Source organism: Thalassophryne amazonica, chromosome 7 (genome assembly GCF_902500255.1).
Source record: "Thalassophryne amazonica chromosome 7, fThaAma1.1, whole genome shotgun sequence".
Lineage (NCBI taxonomy): Eukaryota > Metazoa > Chordata > Actinopteri > Batrachoidiformes > Batrachoididae > Thalassophryne > Thalassophryne amazonica.
In genome coordinates this window covers 111489588-111514054 of record NC_047109.1, presented here as the reverse complement: position 1 = coordinate 111514054, position 24467 = coordinate 111489588, and the positions used below count along the sequence as shown (strand labels likewise).

Here is a 24467-nt window from a genome sequence, read left to right as displayed (position 1 = left end):
TTCAGAGTGGCCTTTTATTGTGGGCAGTCTAAGGCACACCTGTGCACTAATCATGGTGTCTAATCAGCATCTTGATATGGCACACCTGTGAGGTGGGATGGATTATCTCAGCAAAGGAGAAGTGCTCACTATCACAGATTTAGACTGGTTTGTGAACAATATTTGAGGGAAATGGTGATATTGTGTATGTGGAAAAAGTTTTAGATCTTTGAGTTCATCTCATACAAAATGGGAGCAAAACCAAAAGTGTTGCGTTTATATTTTTGTTGAGTATATATAACAAATAACACCTTGTGTCATTTTACAGTTTTTTTTTTTCAGTACACTGGTGGGTTAACAATCAAAAAAGTACAGTACTGTTAAAAGACAGTAGCTCAGAAGGAGTGGTGATGGCCAAGGGCTTGATTTAATCAAGTGTTCTAAGGGGCAACCACTGCATTGTGGCTCAGGTGCTAAAGTGGGCTGTCCACTAACCAAAAGGTCAGTGACTTGATGTATACCAAGTTGCTCCTACTTCAAAGTAAAATACTGTAAAATCATGTATGATTAGGTCCACAAAACATGCCTGACTGCAAAAGAAAAAACTAGAAAACACTTTGACCTCCACATCTTCTTCATCTGATGAGCCCAATATATGACCTTGACCTGTGACCTTGACTTTTAACTGATTTTTCTCAGTGTTAAATCACTCAGACCTTGGTTGATGCTCCATCATACTCGTACCCCCAAAATTGGTATAAATCAGATGAAAACTCTTCCAAGTTATTTTGTTCAAACATGGATGGTGGGATGCACAGCGCCCAAACCGCCATCATATTCTCTGTTGTGAATTGTTTTGGGAAGCGCATGTGACAGTGGTGACAACATGTAATTAATGTTTATTTATTTATTCATGTATTTATTTACCATGCACTCCTGTACCCTCAGGTCGTGGCGTGAGAAGTCTGCTTACCTCTGCTTGCATTTCCAAAAGGTTTTGCAACTCTGAAGATGATAAACAAAGCCACGTGTTGTAGGGGAGGGAAGTTTCCAAAGTGGGCGGGGCTAGTGTGTTTTTCCGGGTTCCTGGCCGGAGGATATAAAGAGAAGCTGCGCACTGACAACACAGGCGACCAGAAGCACGAGCGCTACGCGAACATCCACTACAAAGTACTGATTAAAGTCATTTTTTTTACGTCATAGAGTCGAGTCAGGATGCCGTTTCTCGGACAGGACTGGAGGTCACCGGGTCAGAACTGGGTTAAAACCGAGGAGGGATGGAAAAAGACGACAACAGACCACAAAAACAACAACAATAACGTGTCCGCGGAGAGGTGAGTTATTAATAAACGGGTCGCGAGAAATTTTGCGATGTCGTGACGCGCCATCATCTTTGAGGTAAAGTGGGCGGGGCCTAAAGTTTGCAGTTGTCCGCTGAGTTATTATTAAAGTGCACAGCAAGTGTTCGGATTAACAAAGTATCGAGTGTCTAAAATAACAACACACACACTGTTCGCAGTTAATGCGTGATTTAATTCGGAGTCCAGCGGGATAACTTCTTGCGTCTGGACGGTGTTGTGACGGAAAATGATGCCCGTCATATTATGTGCGTGTGTGGTTGTTTTTTCCAGCTTTAACAAAGCTGAGGAGGAGGAGGAGCTACAGGAGGAGAAGCAGCGTCGATTGGACAAGGAGAACCTGCTGCTCTCCTTCAGCTACGACATGTCTGCCAAGAAGAGGAAGAAAGACCTGATGAACAACAACACCAAAGTCCCCTGTGAGTCAGAAGCCATAGTTCTGTCTGAACACAGGTGACTGACAGCCTCGGCAGGACAGACTCAACCATCACAATCAGATTCATTGCCAAGTCAGTTTGCGCATACAAGGAATTTGATCTGGTATTATTATTTTATATCTAACATCAGGATATTATGACGGTGTTATTAGGGCCATTCAAAGATGGGGGGAAAAAAATGGAGATTACATTTTCAAGTTTAAAGTCACAAATATACGAGAATAAACATGCGAATTTGCGAGATTTAAACATGCAAATTTGCGAGAAAAAGACAACGTGAGATTAGAACACGTAAAACTACAGGTACATAAATGCACATGCAAATGCAGCCAATTGGCGCCTTATAGCGATGGAATGAGACGGGACAATGGCTTCATGTACGTTTTTACAGTCAAAAAGAATTAATACATGGGCAGAGGTTTCAATATTTAATGTCTGAGAGATAAAAGAAATGCTTGTGCTTGCAGTTAATGCAAATGCAGGTAACAGCTGGCTTGGATGTTAGCTATGTTGATTTGGCTGTTTATCAAATTATTAAATTAATGTAGCTAGCGTTAAATGTGCTGCTTTTTTCTCACAGGTTTGCATGTTTATAATCTCGAAAATGTGCGTGTTTAATCTGGCAAATTTGCTACATTTTTCTTGCAAATTTGCTGCCTTTTTCTCACATTTGCATGTTTATAATCTCAAAAATTTGCGTGTTTAATTGTGGCAAATTTGCTACTTTTTTCTTGCATATTTGCATGTTTTTAATCTTGCAAATTTGTGTGTTATTTCTCATAAATTTGCATGTTTGTTCTCGTATATTTGTGACTTTAAACTCAAAAATTTTATCTCCACTTTTTTTTTCCTGTCTTTGAATTGCCCTAATATGCTGTCGTAAGATGTCTCTTTCCAAGGTTCGAATTAGAGGGGGGACTGGAGAATCTGACTAGGGTTGCCACCCATCCCTTAAAATACAGAATTGTCCTTTATTTGAAAATTAATTGTTGCATCCTGTAGTGAATCAATACGGGATGTAAATTGTTCCATATTTTCATGAGTGTCCCACACGCAGTCATCAAAACTGAATAACGAACAAAATAAAACACAGGAAATATTAAGGGCTGCCAATGTCATCTCTGTACCTCGTGTCGGGTCCTGTAGCGAGGACCCAACACGAGGTACAGAGGATAAACATCAGAGATTCACATCCTTTCACTTTTCTGGTCCTGTCACGGGTTGTCGGGTTGCCTGGCATGTCTACACCCAAAACGCCACCACATCCAAAGAAGCATCAACGTTTGCAAAATGTGCAGACATGAGTGGGAAGAGTCAAACTCCTGGCTTGACAAAACTGCGCCCTGCATAGCGTGCCGCTCTCGTTGGAACGACATCTCTGCTATTTTGGCATTGTGGGATAGCTCGCGGCCACAGATTGAGCTCGCCAGACTACTTTCGCCCGACTCAGTTTCCAGTTGTTTACAAAATGGCGCTGAATTTGCCAATATGAGAAATGCTGCTGGATGAGTGAGAGTATTGATTTATGGTCATTTAGGTGTAAAAACACATGAGATACATATGTTCTTCTGCTAAATATCACAATTATCTGGACACTACTTTTTGCACAGAAATTCATCAAGCATGTCGGCCGCGGGCGCATACTAACACAGAATATACAAAAACTGTGTAGAAGTTCGGCCAAAACGAGAGCGTCCACTTTTAGCTTGCCATAAGCTAAGCTAGTGGCGCTCATGAGACTACAGGTAAACTGTAGGCAAACAAGTATTTTTATTTTTTATTGCCTCTTAAAGTAAAAATGTCCTCACTTTAAAAGATTAAAGTTATTAGACTGTTTTCCTTAATATTTTATTTATGTTCATTATTGCACATTTTAGTGAGTGCACAGTTTATCAGGAACAGTTTTGTGTTAATAAAGCGCTTTAAGTATGATTAAATGCTTTTTTTTTATTCAGATTTGAATATCCCACTCCTTGGGTGGTTGTAGTGGCCCTGACAAGCCGCGGTGGGCGTCCTTTATTTTCATTTCTGAAAAGTGGCAACCCTAAGTCTGACACACACCCCCTCCCCGCCCAACACACACATAAAAAGAAGTAAAAACAGTTTGGGGGGAGTCAGACCATTTATATATGTCATTCTTACAGGTCATTCTAAATGTTTGACCGCAATCTGACTGCACTCTAAATATTCGTACGGCATGAAAACAGCGTTGAAAGCATTCTGATCACATTCAAGGGGCGGTTCGAAATGATCCGACATTTTGGATCCTAGTCGAATGTCCCGACTGTGCCTGAACGCACCACAAGCGCACCTCGAGTGATGCTGGATTATATTTCCTCCACCTGCAATCAGATCTCACTTGTATGACAATGTTCGTGCATGGAAACATGATTTTTGGGGTGCTTTTCTGCAAAGGGGACTGGACGACTGCACCGTATTGAAGGGAGGATGGATGGGGTCGTGTATCATGAGATTTTAGCAAACAACCTCCTTCCCTCAGTAAGCGCATTGAAGCTAGGTCGTGGCTGGGTCTTCCAGCATGACCATGACCCCAAACACACAGCCAGGGCAACTAAGGAGGGGCTCCGTAAGAAGCATTTCAAGGTCCTGGATTGGCCGAGTCAGTCTCCAGACCTGAACTCAATAGAAAATCTTTGGAGGGTACTGAAACTCCAAACCTGAAAGATCTAGAGAAGATCTGTATGGAGGAGTGGACCAAAATCCCTACTGCAGTGTGCAAACTTGATCAAGAACTACACGAAACGTCTGACCTCTGTAATTTCAAACAACGGTTTCTGTACCAAATATTAAGGTCTGTTTTTCTATTGGATCAAATACTTATTTCATGCAGTAAAATGCAAACTAGATTTTCCTCAGCTTTGAATCAGTTCTTCTCCTGACTGAGCACCATCTCCCCAAAAACCTTAGTAGTCCATCTACTTTTTGAGGCTCGGACAAATGGGTGAATGCATAACGTCTTTCCTTCTGTGTCACTTGTCAGAAAATAGAAGTTAATTGCATCTACAGTTGCATCTTATTTGTGAAGCGCGGATGAGCATGCGTCACATCGTATACGCTGCTTAATGAGTGCAGGCCACTAAACTAAACATTGTGCTTTCTCACAGATTTCCACCGGGAAAAGTGGATTTATGTTCATAAAAGAAGCACCAAGGAGGTAACAAATGACCTCATTTAATTTCATATCATTGTTTACATGGTAAACAATCTAATACCCTGATTAATTACATTCTCCTAGCGCCATGGATATTGCACACTTGGAGAGGCCTTCAACCGCTTGGATTTCTGCAGCGCCATCAAGGACACCAGGAGATTTAATTATGTGGTCAGAGTGAGTACTCATTTATTTCTGTCTGTTCTTGTTTGTCTTTGTTTGTGCGACAGAGAAGGGGTTAAAGGTCACACTGAGGGTGTGCAGGCCTGTGGCAGGGTCTTATCAATGCTCTCCAGATGAGGGTCCCTCACTGGAGCGGATAAAGAAACAAACGTGTATGCGTGAAGGAGAATGTTTGATATGATACAGATATTAGGGTGTAAAAAAAAAAAAAAATCTATGATGGCAGTGATTACTAACATTTCATTATCAAACCTTTATGACAAAGAAATGTGATTGAGACTTGATGTTTTACAGTTTAAATACAAATTTTATTGCAAATAAACATAACAGCCATCATAGCTACCTTTACTCTGATTAGCAGTCACTGTATCGCATCACTCAGCATTTGCATACAGTAGACTTCTCACCTATTTTGGTCCTACCGAACTGGCTGGATAGCAACCACGTCTCTCTCTCTCTCTTTTGTTTTTTTTTTTTTTTTTATATAACTGTAAAGTGGCCACTCTGACTGAAAATGAGTGGCAGCTTCTTTTCTTTGCTTCTGTCTCTTGTAGTTAATGTGATCAATCAATCAATCAACTTTTTTCTTGTATAGCGCCAAATCACAACAAACAGTTGCCCCAAGGCGCTCCACATTGCAAGGCAAGGCCATACAATAATTATGAAACACAGTCTACGTCTAAAGCAACATAACCAAGGGATGGTCCAGGGTCACCCGATCCAGCCCTAACTATAAGCCTTAGCGAAAAGGAAAGTTTTAAGCCTAATCTTAAAAGTAGAGAGGGTATCTGTCTCCCTGATCTGAATTGGGAGCTGGTTCCACAGGAGAGGAGCCTGAAAGCTGAAGGCTCTGCCTCCCATTCTACTCTTACAAACCCTAGGAACTACAAGTAAGCCCGCAGTCTGAGAGCGAAGCGCTCTAATGGGGTAATATGGTACTACGAGGTCCCTAAGATAAGATGGGACCTGATTATTCAAAACCTTATAAGAAGAAGAATTTTAAATTCTATTCTAGCATTAACAGGAAGCCAATGAAGGGAGGCCAACACGGGTGAGATATGCTCTCTCCTGCTAGTCCCCGTCAGTACTCTAGCTGCAGCATTCTGAACCAACTGAAGGCTTTTTAGGGAACTTTTAGGACAACCTGATAATAATGAATTACAATAGTCCAGCCTAGAGGAAATAAATGCATGAATTAGTTTTTCAGCATCACTCTGAGACAAGACCTTTCTGATTTTAGAGATATTGCGTAAATGCAAAAAGGCAGTCCTACATATTTGTTTAATATGCGCTTTGAATGACATATCCTGATCAAAAATAACTCCAAGATTTCTCACAGTATTACTAGAGATCAGGGAAATGCCATCCAGAGTAACGATCTGGTTAGACACCATGCTTCTAAGATTTGTGGGGCCAAGTACAATAACTTCAGTTTTATCTGAGTTTAAAAGCAGGAAATTAGAGGTCATCCATGTCTTTATGTCTGTAAGACAATCCTGCAGTTTAGCTAATTGGTGCGTATCCTCTGGCTTCATGGATAGATAAAGCTGGGTATCATCTGCGTAACAATGAAAATTTAAGCAATACCGTCTAATAATACTGCCCAAGGGAAGCATGTATAAAGTGAATAAAATTGGTCCTAGCACAGAACCTTGTGGAACTCCATAATTAACTTTAGTCTGTGAAGAAGATTCCCCATTTACATGAACAAACTGTAATCTATTAGACAAATATGATTCAAACCACCGCAGCGCAATGCCTTTAATACCTATGACATGCTCTAATCTCTGTAATAAAATTTTATGGTCAACAGTATCAAAAGCAGCACTGAGGTCCAACAGAACAAGCACAGAGATAAGTCCACTGTCCGAAGCCATAAGAAGATCATTTGTAACCTTCACTAATGCTGTTTCTGTACTATGATGAATTCTAAAACCTGACTGAAACTCTTCAAATAGACCATTCCTCTGCAGGTGATCAGTTAGCTGTTTTACAACTACCCTCTCAAGAATCTTTGAGAGAAAAGGAAGGTTGGAGATTGGCCTATAATTAGCTAAGATAGCTGGGTCAAGTGATGGCTTTTTAAGTAATGGTTTAATTACTGCCACCTTAAAGGCCTGTGGTACATAACCAACTAACAAAGATAGATTGATCATATTTAAGATTGAAGCATTAAATAATGGTAGGACTTCCTTGAGCAGCCTGGCAGGAATGGGGGCTAATAAGCATGTTGATGGTTTGGATGAAGTAACTAATGAAAATAACTCAGACAGAACAATCGGAGAGAAAGAGTCTAACCAAATACCGGCATCACTGAAAGCAGCCAAAGATAACGATACATCTTTGGGATGGTTATGAGTAATTTTTTCTCTAATAGTCAAAATTTTGTTAGCAAAGAAAGTCATGAAGTCATTACTAGTTAAAGTTAATGGAATACTCAGCTCAATAGAGCTCTGACTCTTTGTCAGCCTGGCTACAGTGCTGAAAAGAAACCTGGGGTTGTTCTTATTTTCTTCAATTAGTGATGAGTAGAAAGATGTCCTAGCTTCACGAAGGGCTTTCTTATAGAGCAACAAACTCTTTTTCCAGGCTAAGTGAAGATCTTCTAAATTAGTGAGACGCCATTTCCTCTCCAACTTACGGGTTATCTGCTTTAAGCTACGAGTTTGTGAGTTATACCACGGAGTCAGACACTTCTGATTTAAAGCTCTCTTTTTCAGAGGAGCTACAGCATCCAAAGTTGTCTTCAATGAGGATGTAAAACTATTGACAAGATACTCTAACTCCCTTACAGAGTTTAGGTAGCTACTCTGCTCTGTGTTGGTATATGACATTAGAGAACATAAAGAAGGAATCATATCCTTAAACCTAGTTACAGCGCTTTCTGAAAGACTTCTAGTGTAATGAAACTTATTCCCCACTGCAGGGTAGTCCATCAGGGTAAATGTAAATGTTATTAAAAAATGATCAGACAAAAGGGAGTTTTCAGGGAATACTGTTAAGTCTTCAATTTCCATACCATAAGTCAGAACAAGATCTAAAATATGATTAAAGTGGTGGGTGGACTCATTTACTTTTTGAGCAAAGCCGATAGAGTCTAATAATAGATTAAATGCAGTGTTGAGGCTGTCATTCTCAGCATCTGTGTGGATGTTAAAATCGCCCACTATAATTATCTTATCTGAGCTAAGCACTAAGTCAGACAAAAGGTCTGAAAATTCACAGAGAAACTCACAGTAACGACCAGGTGGACGATAGATAATAACAAATAAAACTGGTTTTTGGGACTTCCAATTTGGATGGACAAGACTAAGAGACAAGCTTTCAAATGAATTAAAGCTCTGTCTAGGTTTTTGATTAATTAATAAGCTGGAATGGAAGATTGCTGCTAATCCTCTGCCCCGGCCCGTGCTACGAGCATTCTGACAGTTAGTGTGACTCGGGGGTGTTGACTCATTTAAACTAACATTCATCCTGCTGTAACCAAGTTTCTGTTAGGCAGAATAAATCAATACGTTGATCAATTATTATATCATTTACCAACAGGGACTTAGAAGAAAGAGACCTAATGTTTAATAGACCACATTTAACTGTTTTAGTCTGTGGTGCAATTGAAGGTGCTATATTATTTTTTCTTTTTGAATTTTTATGCTTAAATAGATTTTTGCTAGTTATTGGTGGTCTGGGAGCAGGCACCGTCTCTACGGGGATGGGGTAATAGGGGGATGGCAGGGGGAGAGAAGCTGCAGAGAGGTGTATAAGACCACAGCTCTGCCTCCTGGTCCCAACGCTAGACAGTCACAGTTTGGAGGATCCCAAAAAATTGGCCAGATTTCTAGAAATGAGAGCTGCTCCCTCTAAAGTGGGATGGATGCCGTCTCTCCTAACAAGACCAGGTTTTCCCCAGAAGCTTTGCCAATTATCAATGAAGCCCACCTCATTTTTTGGACACCACTCAGACAGCCAGCAATTCAAGGAGAACATGCGGCTAAACATGTCACTCCCGGTCTGATTGGGGAGGGGCCCAGAGAAAACAACAGAGTCCGACATTGTTTTTGCAAAGTTACACACCGATTCAATGTTAATTTTAGTGACCTCCGATTGGCGTAACCGAGTGTCATTACTGCCGACGTGAATTACAATCTTACCAAATTTACGCTTAGCCTTAGCCAGCAATTTCAAATGTCCTTCGATGTCGCCTGCTCTGGCCCCCGGAAGACAATTGACAATGGTTGCTGGTGTCGCTAACTTCACATTTCTCAAAACAGAGTCGCCAATAACCAGAGTTTGATCCTCGGCGAGTGTATCGTCGAGTGGGGAAAAACGGTTAGAGATGTGAACCGGTTGACGGTGTACACGGGGCTTCTGTTTAGGGCTACGCTTCCTCCTCACAGTCACCCAGTCAGCCTGCCTTCCCGACTGCACGGGGTCTGCCAGGGGGGAACTAACGGCGGCTAAGCTACCTTGGTCCGCACCGACTACAGGGGCCTGGCTAGCTGTAGAATTTTCCACGGTGCGGAGCCGAGCCTCCAATTCGCCCAGCCTGGCCTCCAAAGCTACGAATAAGCTGCACTTATTACAAGTACCGTTACTGCTAAAAGAGGCCGAGGAATAACTAAACATTTCACACCCAGAGCAGAAAAGTACGAGAGAGACAGGAGAAGCCGCCATGCTAAAACGGCTAAGAGCTAGTAGCTACGCTAAGCTAGCGGATTCCCAAACAGGGAATCCGACACTAGACAGGCTGTGGAGCAGCACAGGTAACGCACGACAACAGTGCTAAAACAAAATAAAAATCCACTAGACAGGCTGTGGAGCAGCACAGGTAACGCACGACAACAGTGCTAAAAAATAAAATAAAAATAAAAATCCACTGGACAGGCTGTGGAGCAGCACAGGTAACGCACGACAACAGTGCTAAAACAAAATAAAAATCCACTAGACAGGCTGTGGAGCAGCACAGGTAACGCACGACAACAGTGCTAAAAAATAAAATAAAAATAAAAATCCACTGGACAGGCTGTGGAGCAGCACAGGTAACGCACGACAACAGTGCTAAAAAATAAAATAAAAATAAAAATCCACTGGACAGGCTGTGGAGCAGCACAGGTAACGCACGACAACAGTGCTAAAAAATAAAATAAAAATAAAAATCCACTGGACAGGCTGTGGAGCAGCACAGGTAACGCACGACAACAGTGCTAAATCAAAATCCACTGGACAGGCTGTGGAGCAGCACAGGTAACGCACGACAACAGTGCTAAAAAATAAAATAAAATAAAAATAAAAATCCACTGGACAGGCTGTGGAGCAGCACAGGCAACGCACGACAACAGTGCTAAAACAAAATAAAAATCCACTAGACAGGCTGTGGAGCAGCACAGGTAACGCACGACAACAGCGCTAAATAAAAATCCACTGGACAGGCTGTGGAGCAGCACAGGTAACGCACGACAACAGCGCCAAAAAAAAAAAAAAATCAAAATCCACTGGACAGGCTGTGGAGCAGCACAGGTAACGCACGACAACAGTGGTAAAAAATAAAATAAAAATCCACTGGACAGGCTGTGGAGCAGCACAGGTAACGCACGACAACAGTGCTAAAAAATAAAATAAAAATCCACTGGACAGGCTGTGGAGCAGCACAGGTAACGCACGACAACAGTGCTAAAAAATAAAATAAAAATCCACTGGACAGGCTGTGGAGCAGCACAGGCAACGCACGACAACAGTGCTAAAAAATAAAATAAAAATCCACTGGACAGGCTGTGGAGCAGCACAGGCAACGCACGACAACAGTGCTAAAACAAAATAAAAATCCACTAGACAGGCTGTGGAGCAGCACAGGTAACGCACGACAACAGCGCTAAATAAAAATCCACTGGACAGGCTGTGGAGCAGCACAGGTAACACACGACAACAGTGGTAAAAAATAAAATAAAAATCCACTGGACAGGCTGTGGAGCAGCACAGGTAACACACGACAACAGTGGTAAAAAATAAAATAAAAATCCACTAGACAGGCTGTGGAGCAGCACAGGTAACACACGACAACAGTGCTAAAAAAAATAAAATAAAAATCAAAATCCAGTGGACAGGCTGTGGAGCAGCACAGGTAACGCACGACAACAGTGCCAAAAAATAAAATAAAAATCCACTGGACAGGCTGTGGAGCAGCACAGGTAACGCACGACAACAGTGCCAAAAAATAAAATAAAAATCCACTGGACAGGCTGTGGAGCAGCACAGGTAACGCACGACAACAGTGCCAAAAAACAAAACAAAAATCCACTGAACAGGCTGTGGAGCAGCGCAGGTAACACACGACAACAGTGCCAAAAAATAAAATAAAAATCCACTGGACAGGCTGTGGAGCAGCACAGGTAACACACGACAACAGTGGTAAAAAATAAAATAAAAATCCACTGGACAGGCTGTGGAACAGCACAGGTAACGCACGACAACAGTGCTAAAAAATAAAATAAAAATCCACTGAACAGGCTGTGGAGCAGCACAGGCAACGCACGACAACAGTGCTAAAAATAAAATAAAAATCCACTGGACAGGCTGTGGAGCAGCACAGGTAACGCACGACAACAGTGCTAAAAATAAAATAAAAATCCACTGGACAGGCTGTGGAGCAGCACAGGCAACGCACGACAACAGCGCTAAAATAAAATAAAAATCCACTGAACAGGCTGTGGAGCAGCACAGGTAACACACGACAACAGTGCTAAAAAATAAAATAAAAATCCACTGAACAGGCTGTGGAGCAGCACAGGTAACACATGACAACAGTGCTAAAAAATAAAATAAAAATCCACTGAACAGGCTGTGGAGCAGCACAGGTAACACACGACAACAGTGCTAAAAAATAAAATAAAAATCCACTGGACAGGCTGTGGAGCAGCACAGGTAACGCATGACAACAGTGCTAAAAAATAAAATAAAAATCCACTGGACAGGCTGTGGAGCAGCACAGGTAACGCACGACAACAGTGCTAAAAAATAAAATAAAAATCCACTGAACAGGCTGTGGAGCAGCACAGGTAACGCACGACAACAGTGCTAAAAAATAAAATAAAAATCCACTGAACAGGCTGTGGAGCAGCACAGGTAACGCACGACAACAGTGCTAAAAAATAAAATAAAAATCCACTGGACAGGCTGTGGAGCAGCACGACAACAGTGCTAAAAAATAAAACAAAAATAAAAACGAAAGCGTTAGCAAGCTAGTTAGCCTGCCAACGCTGATGAAGGCCAGCTGATAAAAGAGCTCCGTCGCGATGCTTCGACCGTTAGAGGTCTTCCTTAGGCGTTGGAGCACGGTGAAAAAGTAAAAAAAAGTAAAAAAGTCTTGAAAAAGACTGTTAATTCAAAGAACTCAAACAGCTCAGTTCAAACAGCTAACAGATACAGCAGAACACCGCTGTGCTCCGGAACAGGAAGTCAACTGTGATTAGAAATGAATTAACACGTTCAAGGTCAAGGGTGATGGGTGTCCATGATTGACAGCATTGTCAACAATGCATTGAGTGCCCTCTGTTGGAAAACCTGTGTTGTGACACCATTTCCATCAAATAGCTTTTTCTTTTTCTTTTTTTTTCGCATTGTGTTTTTGGTAAAATAAAAGTTCTCATTGGCAAAAATGACACCGATACTGGTTTGTGAAATGCTCATATTGACCGATGTTGTCGGCCATGTGATATTGGTGGGCTCCAGAGAAAAGTATATCATGTTATGATGATGTGCTTGGCAGGAGGGCAGGGGGAGTCTCTGACAAAATAAAATGAAGACCCTCCCAGTCGATGATCAGCTGATTATCGGTCTATCCCTTCCCACTACCATTTTAGTTGCTGGGGTGTGTGTGGCGGGGGTGGCGAGGGGTTGTGGGCAAATCATAGGGACCCAGCAGTTGGATTTGGCTCTCTTTTGGGGAGTTGCATGTGGAGATTTTTATTTGCAGACGAGGCATCATCATTTCTCTGCTGTCCTATTGGTGGTCCTAGGTTTCAGTATAAATTGCTCCATAGATGCGTGACCATTTGTTGCCCTCTGTGCCATTTTGAAATTACCTTTTTGCTGTTGGTTCCACTTAAAAAAGTTGACTGTTGTGCGGTAAGCCTAAAGAACAATGCGGCTGTGTAACACTAGCAAGTAGCCTGGACACAGTCCCAGGTCACCGCTCCTCGCCGGTTGTGTCTGATGGCATTTGCGGGTTCATTTAACTCTGTCTCACTTACACAGATCAGGTTGTTCCATACAGAGACATCAGCCCTTTGTGTGTCCTCAGCACAAACTCAAGTTATTTCAAGGAGGGAAAAAAAGGCAGAAATCTTAAGAGTAACACTTTTTTTATCAGTGGCTTTTGTTTGGGCCGGGGGTGGAGTGGGGGGCTGCCTGCCAAACTGTGAAGTGCAGTGTAGCGAACAGGAGTGGGAACTAAAAGTGGATACGGAAATGCACATTGTTCTGCCCAGCTGCTCTGCAAAGAGATGAGCTGCTAAAAGAAGGGCATCGGATTAACTCTTAGGAATGGAACCTGGAGAAATAAAAAGGATCCCATTTGGGTCTTCAATATCAATAAACTCATCAACCTTTATGTCGAAACTCTCATCTATGTGATATTTTTTAAGTACTTACGTTTCCTCTCACCACCTGTGACTTTATTAAAATTGTTTTGCACATTCTATAAAATTCCCGTCTGTTTCCGCTGACGGACGTTCAGGATGACGCCAAAGGTCACATGTCTTAATCAGCGTTAAGCAAAGGGGGCTTAAATTTCTCCGTGATGTCACGATGACCGATACATGCCATCTCTCACACACACTCACACAGCACACAGACAGTCAAATGGCTAATTCACACGACAGCAGAGTCAAGACTCGAATCGTTTAAAGCTCATTTGGATGCAGAAGTTGTTTTTGAAAGTCCGGGCTGTCAGCCAACATTTTTCCGAAACAGCCCATGATCACAAATGCTGAGCGCCAAGAACACCATTATGAGGCGCTTCGATCTAAATGCAGCCATGAGCACTAACCAGGTGGAACGGCTCCAAATTACTTCTAGACGGCGTTATTGTGCAGCGTGCTTTTGTAAGAACACAGCGTAAAACACATGAAGTAATGAGACGGTGGAACAGAGAATCCCAGCAGCTGACAGGCTGGAATTTATGTTGTTTCTTTTCTTTTAGTTACTGGAGCTTATCGCCAAGTCCCAGCTCCCCTCGCTCAGCGGTGTGGCACAGAAAAACTACATGAATATTCTGGAGAGAGTCGTTCAGAAAGGTGAGACTTGTCACTTGGATACTTTTGTTTAAGTTCATGAGTCTACTTTCTTGTGGTCTAGCAAGAAGAAGAAGAAGAATGCACACGCCAAAATGCATAAATGTGCAGATCGGGCCTCAAAGAAAGAGGTGATGTGATGTCAGCTGCTATTTTTGGGGAAACCAAGTCATGCCGTGAGCACAAATGTCTTATAAATGATTGATAAAGACTCAGGTAATTATTGTCCATGTTATGGGCAAACATTATTTAAAAAGTTGCAGCATTAGAACACCTGTAATAGTTGCACAAATAGTTACTTTTTGATTGTGATATTTGGCAATAGACTAGTACCATATTTTCCATAGTAGAAGTCACACCTGTTTAATAAAATGTCTCTTGATGAGGAAAAATCCATATACAAGTTGCTTTGGAGTATAAGTCACTCCTTTTTTTTCTGTATTATCAGCTGTTTTGTATTGTATGGCCTTGCCTTACAATATAAAGCGCCTTGGGGCAACTGTTTGTTGTGATTTGGCGCTATATAAAAAAATTGATTGATTGATTGATTGTTTAATTTGGGATTTTTGTGCATTGGTGTAGTGTACTTTTTATTATTGCCATTTGTTCTTTTTTTAGTTTTAGTGCTTTGATTCTTGGAAAAGTCCTTTATAAATAGTCATTGTTGATATTCTTATTAACAACGAATGTGTGGTATTTCAATATACAAGTCCCACTGGATTATGTCACAGGGCCTCCCAAACTAGTTTAAAACAAAAAACGGCAATTTACACTTCAGACAATATGGTAATAATAAGAATAATAGTTTATTGATGTAATCCATTCCATTACATTGTTGCTAGGATGAAACACTATAGATTGTCTTTGTAAAAATAAGCTATGATAAGATGATGATAGGAATTAGAACCGGTTTGATGCCACTTATGGTTCTGCCAGTGCAACAAGAGCTGAACTTTGTGGAATTAAAGACAACTTGGTTTGAAAAGATGCCAGCAGAGGTTACAATGGTACTTAACAATACTCTGATACAATGCTAGGTGAGAACAAATGGAAAAAAATTTAAGGTTGGTGGGGGGGATTTAAGGAAACCCAGTCTTACCAACTTTATACTTAAAAATGTATTTTTAGGCTTTGGAAAAGCCCAGGCATGTTCCCAGTAATATTCTCTGTGGGCAAATCAATGAGTCCATCTCCTCTTGATTAACAGGATACCTTAAAAAAGAATGTGTTCATTTTAGTCTTCTCCTAATTAGGCTAAACTGATTTAAATTTGTTTGGATTTAAGTCCCAGATCAATCAAAAAAGCAATTTTGATGGCTTGTGTAATGTCCCATAGACTTTCTTGCCCTCTGCTGCATGGTTCTGGGTGATTAAAAATTAGGAGCAGGTGTAGTTGTCAGTGAGAGAGACAGACTTTCTTTACAACAATGCACTAAATTAGAGAAATAAACCCTTTCTTTCTGATTCTGCATTCTAAAATGCAAATGACATCCATACACAGACAAATGGTAAATGGACTGCATTTATACGAGGTCTGTTAGATAATAAACCGACCCTTTTATTTATTTATTTTTGTAACTATATGGATTTGAATGACGTGCGATTACACCAATCATGCTTGAACCCTCGTGCGCATGCGTGAGTTTTTTCACGCGTCGGTGACGTCATTTCTCTGTGGGCAGGTCTTGAGTGAGATGTGGTCCCGCCCTCTTGGCTGAATTCCTTTGTTTCACACGCTGCTCGAGACGGCGCGCGTTGCTTTATCAAAAGTTTTTCTGGACCTATGAGGAATATCCGAGTGGACACTATTCGAGAAATTAAGCTGGTTTTCGGTGAAAAGTTTAACGGCTGATGAGAGATTATGGGGTGTTTCTGTCGCTGTAAGGACTTCCCACGCAGTGGGACGTCGTGCAGCGCTTCCAGGCGCCATCGTTGGCCTTTTCGACCTGAAAACATCCTAATTTAAGGGTTAATTCACCCAGTACGTCGTGAGAGAACAGAGAAGATTCAGAAGAGGCCGGCATGAGGACTTTATGTGGACATTCCACTGTTTAAGGACATTTTGTAATGAAAGACGTGCGCGCAAATTCGCCGAGTCGTTTCCGTGATGACTCGGCAAATCTGTGTGCGCCGCGACAGGAAAAACACCTCCGAGTTGAAAACCATTTGTAAAATTCAGGTGGCTTTTGATGGCTTTCAACAAGTGAGTAACTGAGAAATTGTGTAACAGCTTGGGCATGTTCCAACTTGCCCGTTAAGGTTTCCAATGGAGGTGTTTTTCCTGTTGCGACCCCCCGCGGTCGGGTCCGGCCCGACACGCGACTCTGCCCGACTTCTGAAAGTTCTCTGTTCTCTGACGACTTACTGCGTCAACAGAGCCTGAAATGAGGAAGTTTTCAACTTGAAATGGCGAGACGATGCCGCCTCGAAGTGCAGATCGCCGTCAGGCACCGTGGGCCGTCCTTACGGCGACACTACCAGACCAAAATCTCTCATCAGCCGTTAAAATTTTTACCGAAATCCAGCTGAATTTATCGAATGGTGTCCACTCAGTTGTGCCTTACAGTTTTGAAAAAAATTTGATCAAACAAAGCAGCAGTCTCTGAGCCATTCCTAAACAATGAAAAAATCGACGAGAGGGTGGGCGACTCCTCACTCAAAGACTGCCCACAGGCGAATGACGTAACCGACAGGCGTGAAAAAACTCTCACATGTCCACGAGGGTTCAAGCATGTCTGATGTAATCACACGTGATTCAAATCCATATGGTTTTTGAAAAAAATAATAAGGTCGGATACTTTTCTAATAGACCTCGTATAGCGATTTTCCATCTGCATCAGACGCTCAAAGCGCTTTACAATTATGCCTCACATTTACCGCGATGTCAGGGTGCTGCCATACAAGACGCTCACTACACACCGGGAGCAATAGGGGATTAAAGACCTTGCCCAAGGGCCCTTAGTGATTTTCCAGTCAGGTGGGGATTTGAACCCATGATCTTCTGGACTCAAACCCAACACCTTAACCACTAGACCATCACCTCCCCTGACAACACCTCTGGAAAGGATTTTTTGTGAAATTCGCTGTGACAGACAAAGCAATGAATGTGGTTGAATTTGGTCAGTGAACGTGGGAACATTTCCACACCAACATTTTGTTAAATTTAGAGTATAAAACATGTTTTGATTGTTTCACATGGGTTATGTTCTAAAACTCAAATGACATAATCACAAGTCCACACAACCCTGCAGGAAGGATTTTGTGACTGCAGCTGAAGTAGATGTGACTAGGTTGACGTCAGCTTCTTTAATTTCCAAACCCTCTGTCTGATGCTCACAGCTGCTTGTACATCTCAGGGTTCCAAATATTATTGGTCTCTCTTCTGCCTCTGGTTTTAAAAATACACACACACAAGCAGGTGAGGAAATAATCCCTGATGTGGAAAGAAGACTGAGGAGTGGATTTAGAGCTTTTATGTCAAAGTGAAAATGCTGACAGTCACCAGAGCCCTCAGCAAACCATCATGTAAACCAAATGTTCAGTTTGTTAAACACAGATTCAGGTTATTTATTTGGGCTTATGAGACCCTTTAGCCAAATATCATTGTTAGGGGAGAGCACAGTAAGTAAGTCCCTTCGGCTGCTCCCTTGTTTGCACTCGGGGTCACCACAGCAAATCCAAGGTGGATCTGCATGTTGGATTGGCACAGGTTTTACGCCGGATGCCCTTCCTGACGCAACTCCACATTACATGGAGAAATGTGGCAGGGGTGGGATTTGAATCCGGAACCTTCTGCACTGAAACCAAGCACATTAACCACTTGGCCACCACAATCGCCTCCAAAACATTTGGTTTCATCATCTGCTGTTCAGACCCACAGTAAATAGTTCACTGTGGCTGTTTTGCCTGTCAGCAGCTGCTAATCTGGTTCAAGAATCCAGGCTGTAATTGAGATCTCGTTGTCTTTTCACAGTCCTCGATGACCAGCAGAACATCCGTCCGATCAAAGAGCTGCTGCAGATGCTGTATGTGTCACTGTGCGGCCTCGTGCAGAACATGGGCAAGTGTGTCCTCGTGGGGAACATCAACATCTGGGTGTACCGCATGGAGCACATCCTGCAGTGGCAGCAGCAGCTGGACAACATCCAGATAAACAGGGTAAACGTCTGTCCCCAAAGCTGGGACTACTAAGATCTGGATTCACCAGAGTTAGTGTTGTTCTGATTTAGTTTTTCTCCTGCAGCCTGCGTCTACAGGCATAACTCTGACCAACCTGCCCGCCAGTCTGCAGCTGAACATCATGCAGCGGCTGTCGGACGGCAGGGATCTCGTCTGCCTGGGACAGGTTTGTCCCGAGCTGGGAACGCTCACTGAGGACCGGCTGCTTTGGAAGAGACTCTGCCAATACCACTTCACGGACAGACAGGCACGTAGAGACTGAACAACCCATAAATACACTCATGGCTGCAAGACAGACGAGTGTGGTGAAGTGCGAGAATGATGTCTTTTATTTCACAAACATGTTTATGTGCACTGCTCATTTGTCATCTGAATCATTCTCCTTGAGGAGCTGTGCATCTTTTCTCGATCTAATATACAGTTGGTTATCAGGTTAGTCTTTAACAGCTGTTTCACCATCAGTGTAATGACTTAAAATACTTCAACTGAAGAGCAGTTGCATTGGCCTTAATTTTAGTTGTTCAAATACCCCAGTCCCCAGTACAGTCTTTTTTGGGTGCCTTGCAATATAGCAGGTCATAGTCACCTGCCATAGACAGAGGTTTTGCATTGTTAAAAAAATAAAGTGTAAAAGATAGATTAAAACAAACAAAACTACTGTATATATTACAGTGCCATGTGTCAGTGCCTCCTTTATTACACACTAGTGAGTCGATGCCCAGTGATGCGTGTACCTTGATTTAATTGAACATGGACTGGTCATGGTAACACGGTGATACTTAAGAAACAGCTGTAGTTGTACTTTGTGTGAAGATTAATGAAATGTTTGGAAAATCTCCAAACTGTAGGTCTCAGCAATGAGTCTCATGTTACTGAAAGACAGAAAAGTGTCCAATTTTCTGACATAAAAACATTACATAGCCAGATAATATGTAAGCAAAGTGAGAAGTAGGTACTTTTGTTGTCATTTATCACTAACTTAAAGTTAAAACTGGGAATTCTTGCTGAACATCTGCTTGACCTCAACCAACTAGTTTTCCCTGCGGTCAGCCATCACCCAAGTTTCAGTGATGCATAACTGGTCAGATGACACCCCCCCCAATAACACTGGTAAAATTGTGAACTTAAAGTTCTGTTAGTTTTATTTGACTGTTAGACTGAACTGCTTACTCCAGGGAAAGGGGCTGGAGCCTATCCCAGCAGTATAATGCATAAACATCCCAAATTAAAATACAGAAAAATTAAGATGATACAGAAAAAAAGGTGCGACTAATACTCCAGAAAATATAGTGTCGATTTCAGGATATTTTCCCTGTCATGGTGTCTTAAACATTTGCTTTTTCTTCACAGATCCGAAAGCGCCTGATGGTGTCAGAGAAAGGTCAGCTGGAATGGAAAAATATGTACTTTAAGCTTAGCCGCTGCTACCCTCACAGAGAGCAGTACAGCGACACGCTGCACTTCTGCACGCACTGCCATGTCCTCTTCTGGAAGGTAGATGAAAATATTCCACTTAAGGTGTAACTTTAACACATGCACCTAATAAATACTGACCGCTATGCATCTCTCCTCAGGACACCAACCATCCCTGCACAGCGAACAACCCAGAATCCTGCACAGTCTCCCTTTCCCCACAAGACTTTATCAACCTTTTCAACTTCTGAGCTTCCAAACAAGCCACATGTGCACATGAGCCGACTGTGCACATTGTACATAGAAATGTATCATACTGTTTTTGTTGTATATCTGGTTGTAGAGAGGGATGATTGAGGTTCAGGCAGTGGGACAGTTTGCAATAGTTTTATAATTTTTATATAAATATTTTTGGACAGAAATCTGTGAGGCTGAAGGTAAATGAATGTGAAGGAGAGCGTGAGCGAGCAGTGGAACAGGGGAGAAACCACTCGGTTGTTCATGGTTTTGAAATGCACCTTTAAACCTGAGCTGTATTATAAATTATTTTTGGGAGCAGAAGTGGGACGATTAAAAGTTTGAGGGGTCATATAAAGTTTGCTGGCACAACGGGAAGCCGTTTGCAGTAAAGTGTTTGTTGCACTGGGATGATTTGTGTTGCAGCAGTGCATAAAAGAAAATGAATGTAAGCATCACTTTGAGATTATTTTTTTTGATATGTTCACGCCACAGTGTTCTTTTCACTTTTATAACTACTTTGTATTTATTTTAAATGTGTGATCATTGTTTTACTGCTATAGCAACAAGAGTGCAGTATTACCAAAGATTATAATTGCAATAAACAAAGAAAGTGGTGTGCCTTATGAAACTTGAAACCAGCACAACTTAATCTTCATGTGCAGTCTTTAAAGATTTATTTATTGTTTTGTCTGTCACATGGTAGTTTCAGTTTAGACCTGGATCTTTGCAACCAAAGTTCTTTTTTTTGCAGAATTGTGTACATATTTCAAACAGCCATCTGTTTTTATGTATTTATTTGGTTTTCTGACCTGCAGTTGGAAATCTAAGGAATGGAAATTATACTATGCAAGTCCAACTTTCTGTCACTGTTGAAACTGTGACTGATTATGTCCGTGCTGTGCAATGTTTTTGTTGTTTTTTTTTATGTTCTATTAATAAATTTAAATTAAAGAAGTTCCTGGTGTTAATTTTGTGTGTGTGTGTTAATGCAAATTGAGTGCATGAAAGATGCAATCTCCCCTCGTGCCCCATTTTTGGATAAGTGAGGAAGTGCAACAGTTTTTGTAATTTTGCACACTTAATGCACTACCACAATGGAGTTAAAACTATCAATCTGCGTTTATTGCAGTCATAAAGCAGGAGACAGGCATTTCATTAAAAAAAAACAAATTGAGCTGAATTTGCCAGAAGGCACATGGGAGGCTTGAGCCAAGATTTGATCTTTTCTTTTTCATTGTATTAAAATCTGCTGTATCACTCCACATTAGATTTGTGTAACTGGTGATTCTTCAGACAAAGGTTGTACTATGCAGTTTTTCAGTCAAGGCCACAAAAGTTTGTAACATCTTCAGAGTCATTTTGGTGGCTTCCCTCACCAGTCTCCTTGCATGGTCACTCAATGTCTGAGCTGCTTACTCCACAAATGTTAGCTATTTTGTAATTCTTAATTATTGACACAAATGAAGTCCAAAACATTCATGAATCCATCCCGACGTGACTGAAGAAAGGTGGCTGTAAAAGTGATGATTGGTCTTAAAAAATGCAACATATATTTAGTTTTGTCCAGTTACTTATGAGCTTTGAGGCAAAAAAAGGCAATATATATTAAAATGATCAAGTTTATATATTTTTAACTTGAATTACAGCTAAAAGTCTGCTACACAAACATCTTGTTTCATTTTAACTGATGATGTAATTGGTGTACACATGCAAACTTACAAAAATAAAACTGTTCAAATATTTGCAAGTACTTACAATGCATCAGGAAAGTATTCACACACTTCACTTGTTCCATATTTTGCTATGTTACAGCCTTATTCCAAAATAGGTTAAATTCATTTTTTCCTCAAATTCTACACACAATACCCCATAATGACAATGTGAAAAAACCTTTTTTTTAGTTTTGCAAAATTTATTAAAAATTAAAAACAACAAACACTAATAAATCACATGTACGTAAGTATTCACAGCCTTTGCCATGAAGCTTAAAATTGAGCTCAGGTGCATCCTGTTTCCAATGATCATCCTTGAGATGTTTCTGCAGCTTAATTGGAGTCCACATGGGGTAAATTCAGTTGAATGGACATGATTTGGAAAGACACACCTGTCAACATATACGGTCCCACAGTTGACAGTCAGAGCACAAACCAAGAATGAAGCCAAATGAATTGTCTGTAGACCTCTGAGACAGGATTGTCTCGAGGAACAAATCTGAGGAAGGGTACCGAAATTTCTGCTGCTTTCAAGTTCCCAATAAGCGCAGTGGCCTCCATCATCTGTAAATGGAATAAGTTCAGATCCACCAAGACTCTTCCTGGAGCTGGCCACCCGACTAAACTGAGTGATTGGAGGAGAAGGGTCTTACTCAAGAAGGTGACTAAAACCGATGGTCACTCTGTCAGAGCTCCAGCATTCCTCTGTGGAGAGAGGAAAACTTTCCAGAAGGACAACCATTTCTGCAGCAATCCACCAATCAGGCCTATATGGTAGAGTGGCCTGACAGAAGCCACTCCTTAGTAAAAGCTATATGGCAGCCCACCTGGAGTTTGATAAAAGGGCACCTGAAGGACTCTCAGACCAGGAGAAACAAAATTCTCTGGTCTGATGAAACAAAGATTGAACTCTTTGGCGCGAATGCCAGGTGTCATGGTGGAGGAAACGAAGCACTATCCCTACAGTGAAACATGGTGGTGGCAGTATCATGCTGTGGGGATGTTTTGTCAGCAGCAGGAACTGGGAGACTAGTGAGCCTGAGGCAACAGTTTATCTTTCTGCAGGACAGTGACCCTAAGCACACAGCCAAGATATCAAAGGAGTGACTTCAGGACAACTCTGTGAATGTCCTTCAGTGGCTCAGCCAGAGTCCAGACCTGAATGTGATTGAACATCTCTGGAGAGATCTGAAAATGGCTGTGAACTGACGCTCCCCATCCATTTGTAACAACAACAAAAAAACTTTTTCATGTTGTCATTATGGGGCGTTTGAGTAGAATTTTGAAATAAAAATGAATTTACTCAATTTTGGAATAATCAATCAATCAATCAATCAATTTTATTTATATAGCGCCAAATCACAACAAACAGTTGCCCCAAGGCGCTTTATATTGCAAGGCAAGGCCATACAATAATTACGTAAAAACCCCAACGGTCAAAACGACCCCCTGTGAGCAAGCACTTGGCGACAGTGGGAAGGAAAAACTCCCTTTTAACAGGAAAAAACCTCCAGCAGAACCAGGCTCAGGGAGGGGCAGTCTTCTGCTGGGACTGGTTGGGGCTGAGGGAGAGAACCAGGAAAAAGACATGCTGTGGAGGGGAGCAGAGATCGATCACTAATGATTAAATGCAGAGTGGTGCATACAGAGCAAAAAGAGAAAGAAACACTCAGTGCATCATGGGAACCCCCCAGCAGTCTAAGTCTATAGCAGCATAACTAAGGGATGGTTCAGGGTCACCTGATCCAGCCCTAACTATAAGCTTTAGCAAAAAGGAAAGTTTTAAGCCTAATATTAAAGGGAGAGAGGGTGTCTGTCTCCCTGATCTGAATTGGGAGCTGGTTCCACAGGAGAGGAGCCTGAAAGCTGAAGGCTCTGCCTCCCATTCTACTCTTACAAACCCTAGGAACTACAAGTAAGCCTGCAGTCTGAGAGCGAAGCGCTCTATTGGGGTGATATGGTACTACGAGGTCCCTCAGATAAGATGGGACCTGATTATTCAAAACCTTATAAGTAAGAAGAAGAATTTTAAATTCTATTCTAGAATTAACAGGAAGCCAATGAAGAGAGGCCAATATGGGTGAGATATGCTCTCTCCTTCTAGTCCCCGTTAGTACTCTAGCTGCAGCATTTTGAATTAACTGAAGGCTTTTCAGGGAACTTTTAGGACAACCTGATAATAATGAATTACAATAGTCCAGCCTAGAGGAAATAAATGCATGAATTAGTTTTTCAGCATCACTCTGAGACAAGACCTTTCTAATTTTAGAGATATTGCGTAAATGCAAAAAAGTAGTCCTACATATTTGTTTAATATGTGCTTTGAATGACATATCCTGATCAAAAATGATTCCAAGATTTCTCACAGTATTACTAGAGGTCAGGGTAATGCCATCCAGAGTAAGGATCTGGTTAGACACCATGTTTCTAAGATTTGTGGGGCCAAGTACAATAACTTCAGTTTTATCTGAGTTTAAAAGCAGGAAATTAGAGGTCATCCATGTCTTTAT

At 41.6% G+C, this 24467-nt stretch overlaps 1 protein-coding gene across 2 annotated transcripts; it reads left to right on the top strand.

Annotated features, from left to right (window-relative positions):
• Positions 1 to 1097: 1097 nt before the first annotated feature.
• fbxo32 (F-box protein 32) lies at positions 1098 to 20265 on the top strand. Of its 2 annotated transcripts, XM_034175359.1 has the most exons (9): positions 1098 to 1313; positions 1611 to 1756; positions 4900 to 4949; positions 5031 to 5123; positions 14323 to 14416; positions 18387 to 18571; positions 18657 to 18839; positions 19943 to 20086; positions 20167 to 20265. In XM_034175359.1, exons 1-9 carry the CDS (start codon positions 1195 to 1197, stop codon positions 20254 to 20256), a joined length of 1104 nt encoding a protein of 367 aa, XP_034031250.1. In that variant the 5' UTR covers positions 1098 to 1194; the 3' UTR covers positions 20257 to 20265. The 2 variants fall into 2 exon arrangements, with proteins under 2 accessions (XP_034031250.1, XP_034031251.1); XM_034175360.1 differs by lacking the exons at positions 1098 to 1313; positions 1611 to 1756; positions 4900 to 4949; positions 5031 to 5123 and adding an exon at positions 13987 to 14224.
• Positions 20266 to 24467: the final 4202 nt, after the last annotated feature.

Bases quoted from the DNA above. Each gene is read 5' to 3' on its own strand.
- fbxo32 (XM_034175359.1), top strand. From the start codon at position 1,195: ATGCCGTTTCTCGGACAGGACTGGAGGTCACCGGGTCAGAACTGGGTT. The intron at 1,314-1,610 runs GTGAGTTATTAA...TGTTTTTTCCAG, and splicing joins AATAACGTGTCCGCGGAGAG to CTTTAACAAAGCTGAGGAGG. The intron at 1,757-4,899 runs GTGAGTCAGAAG...GCTTTCTCACAG, and splicing joins CAACAACACCAAAGTCCCCT to ATTTCCACCGGGAAAAGTGG.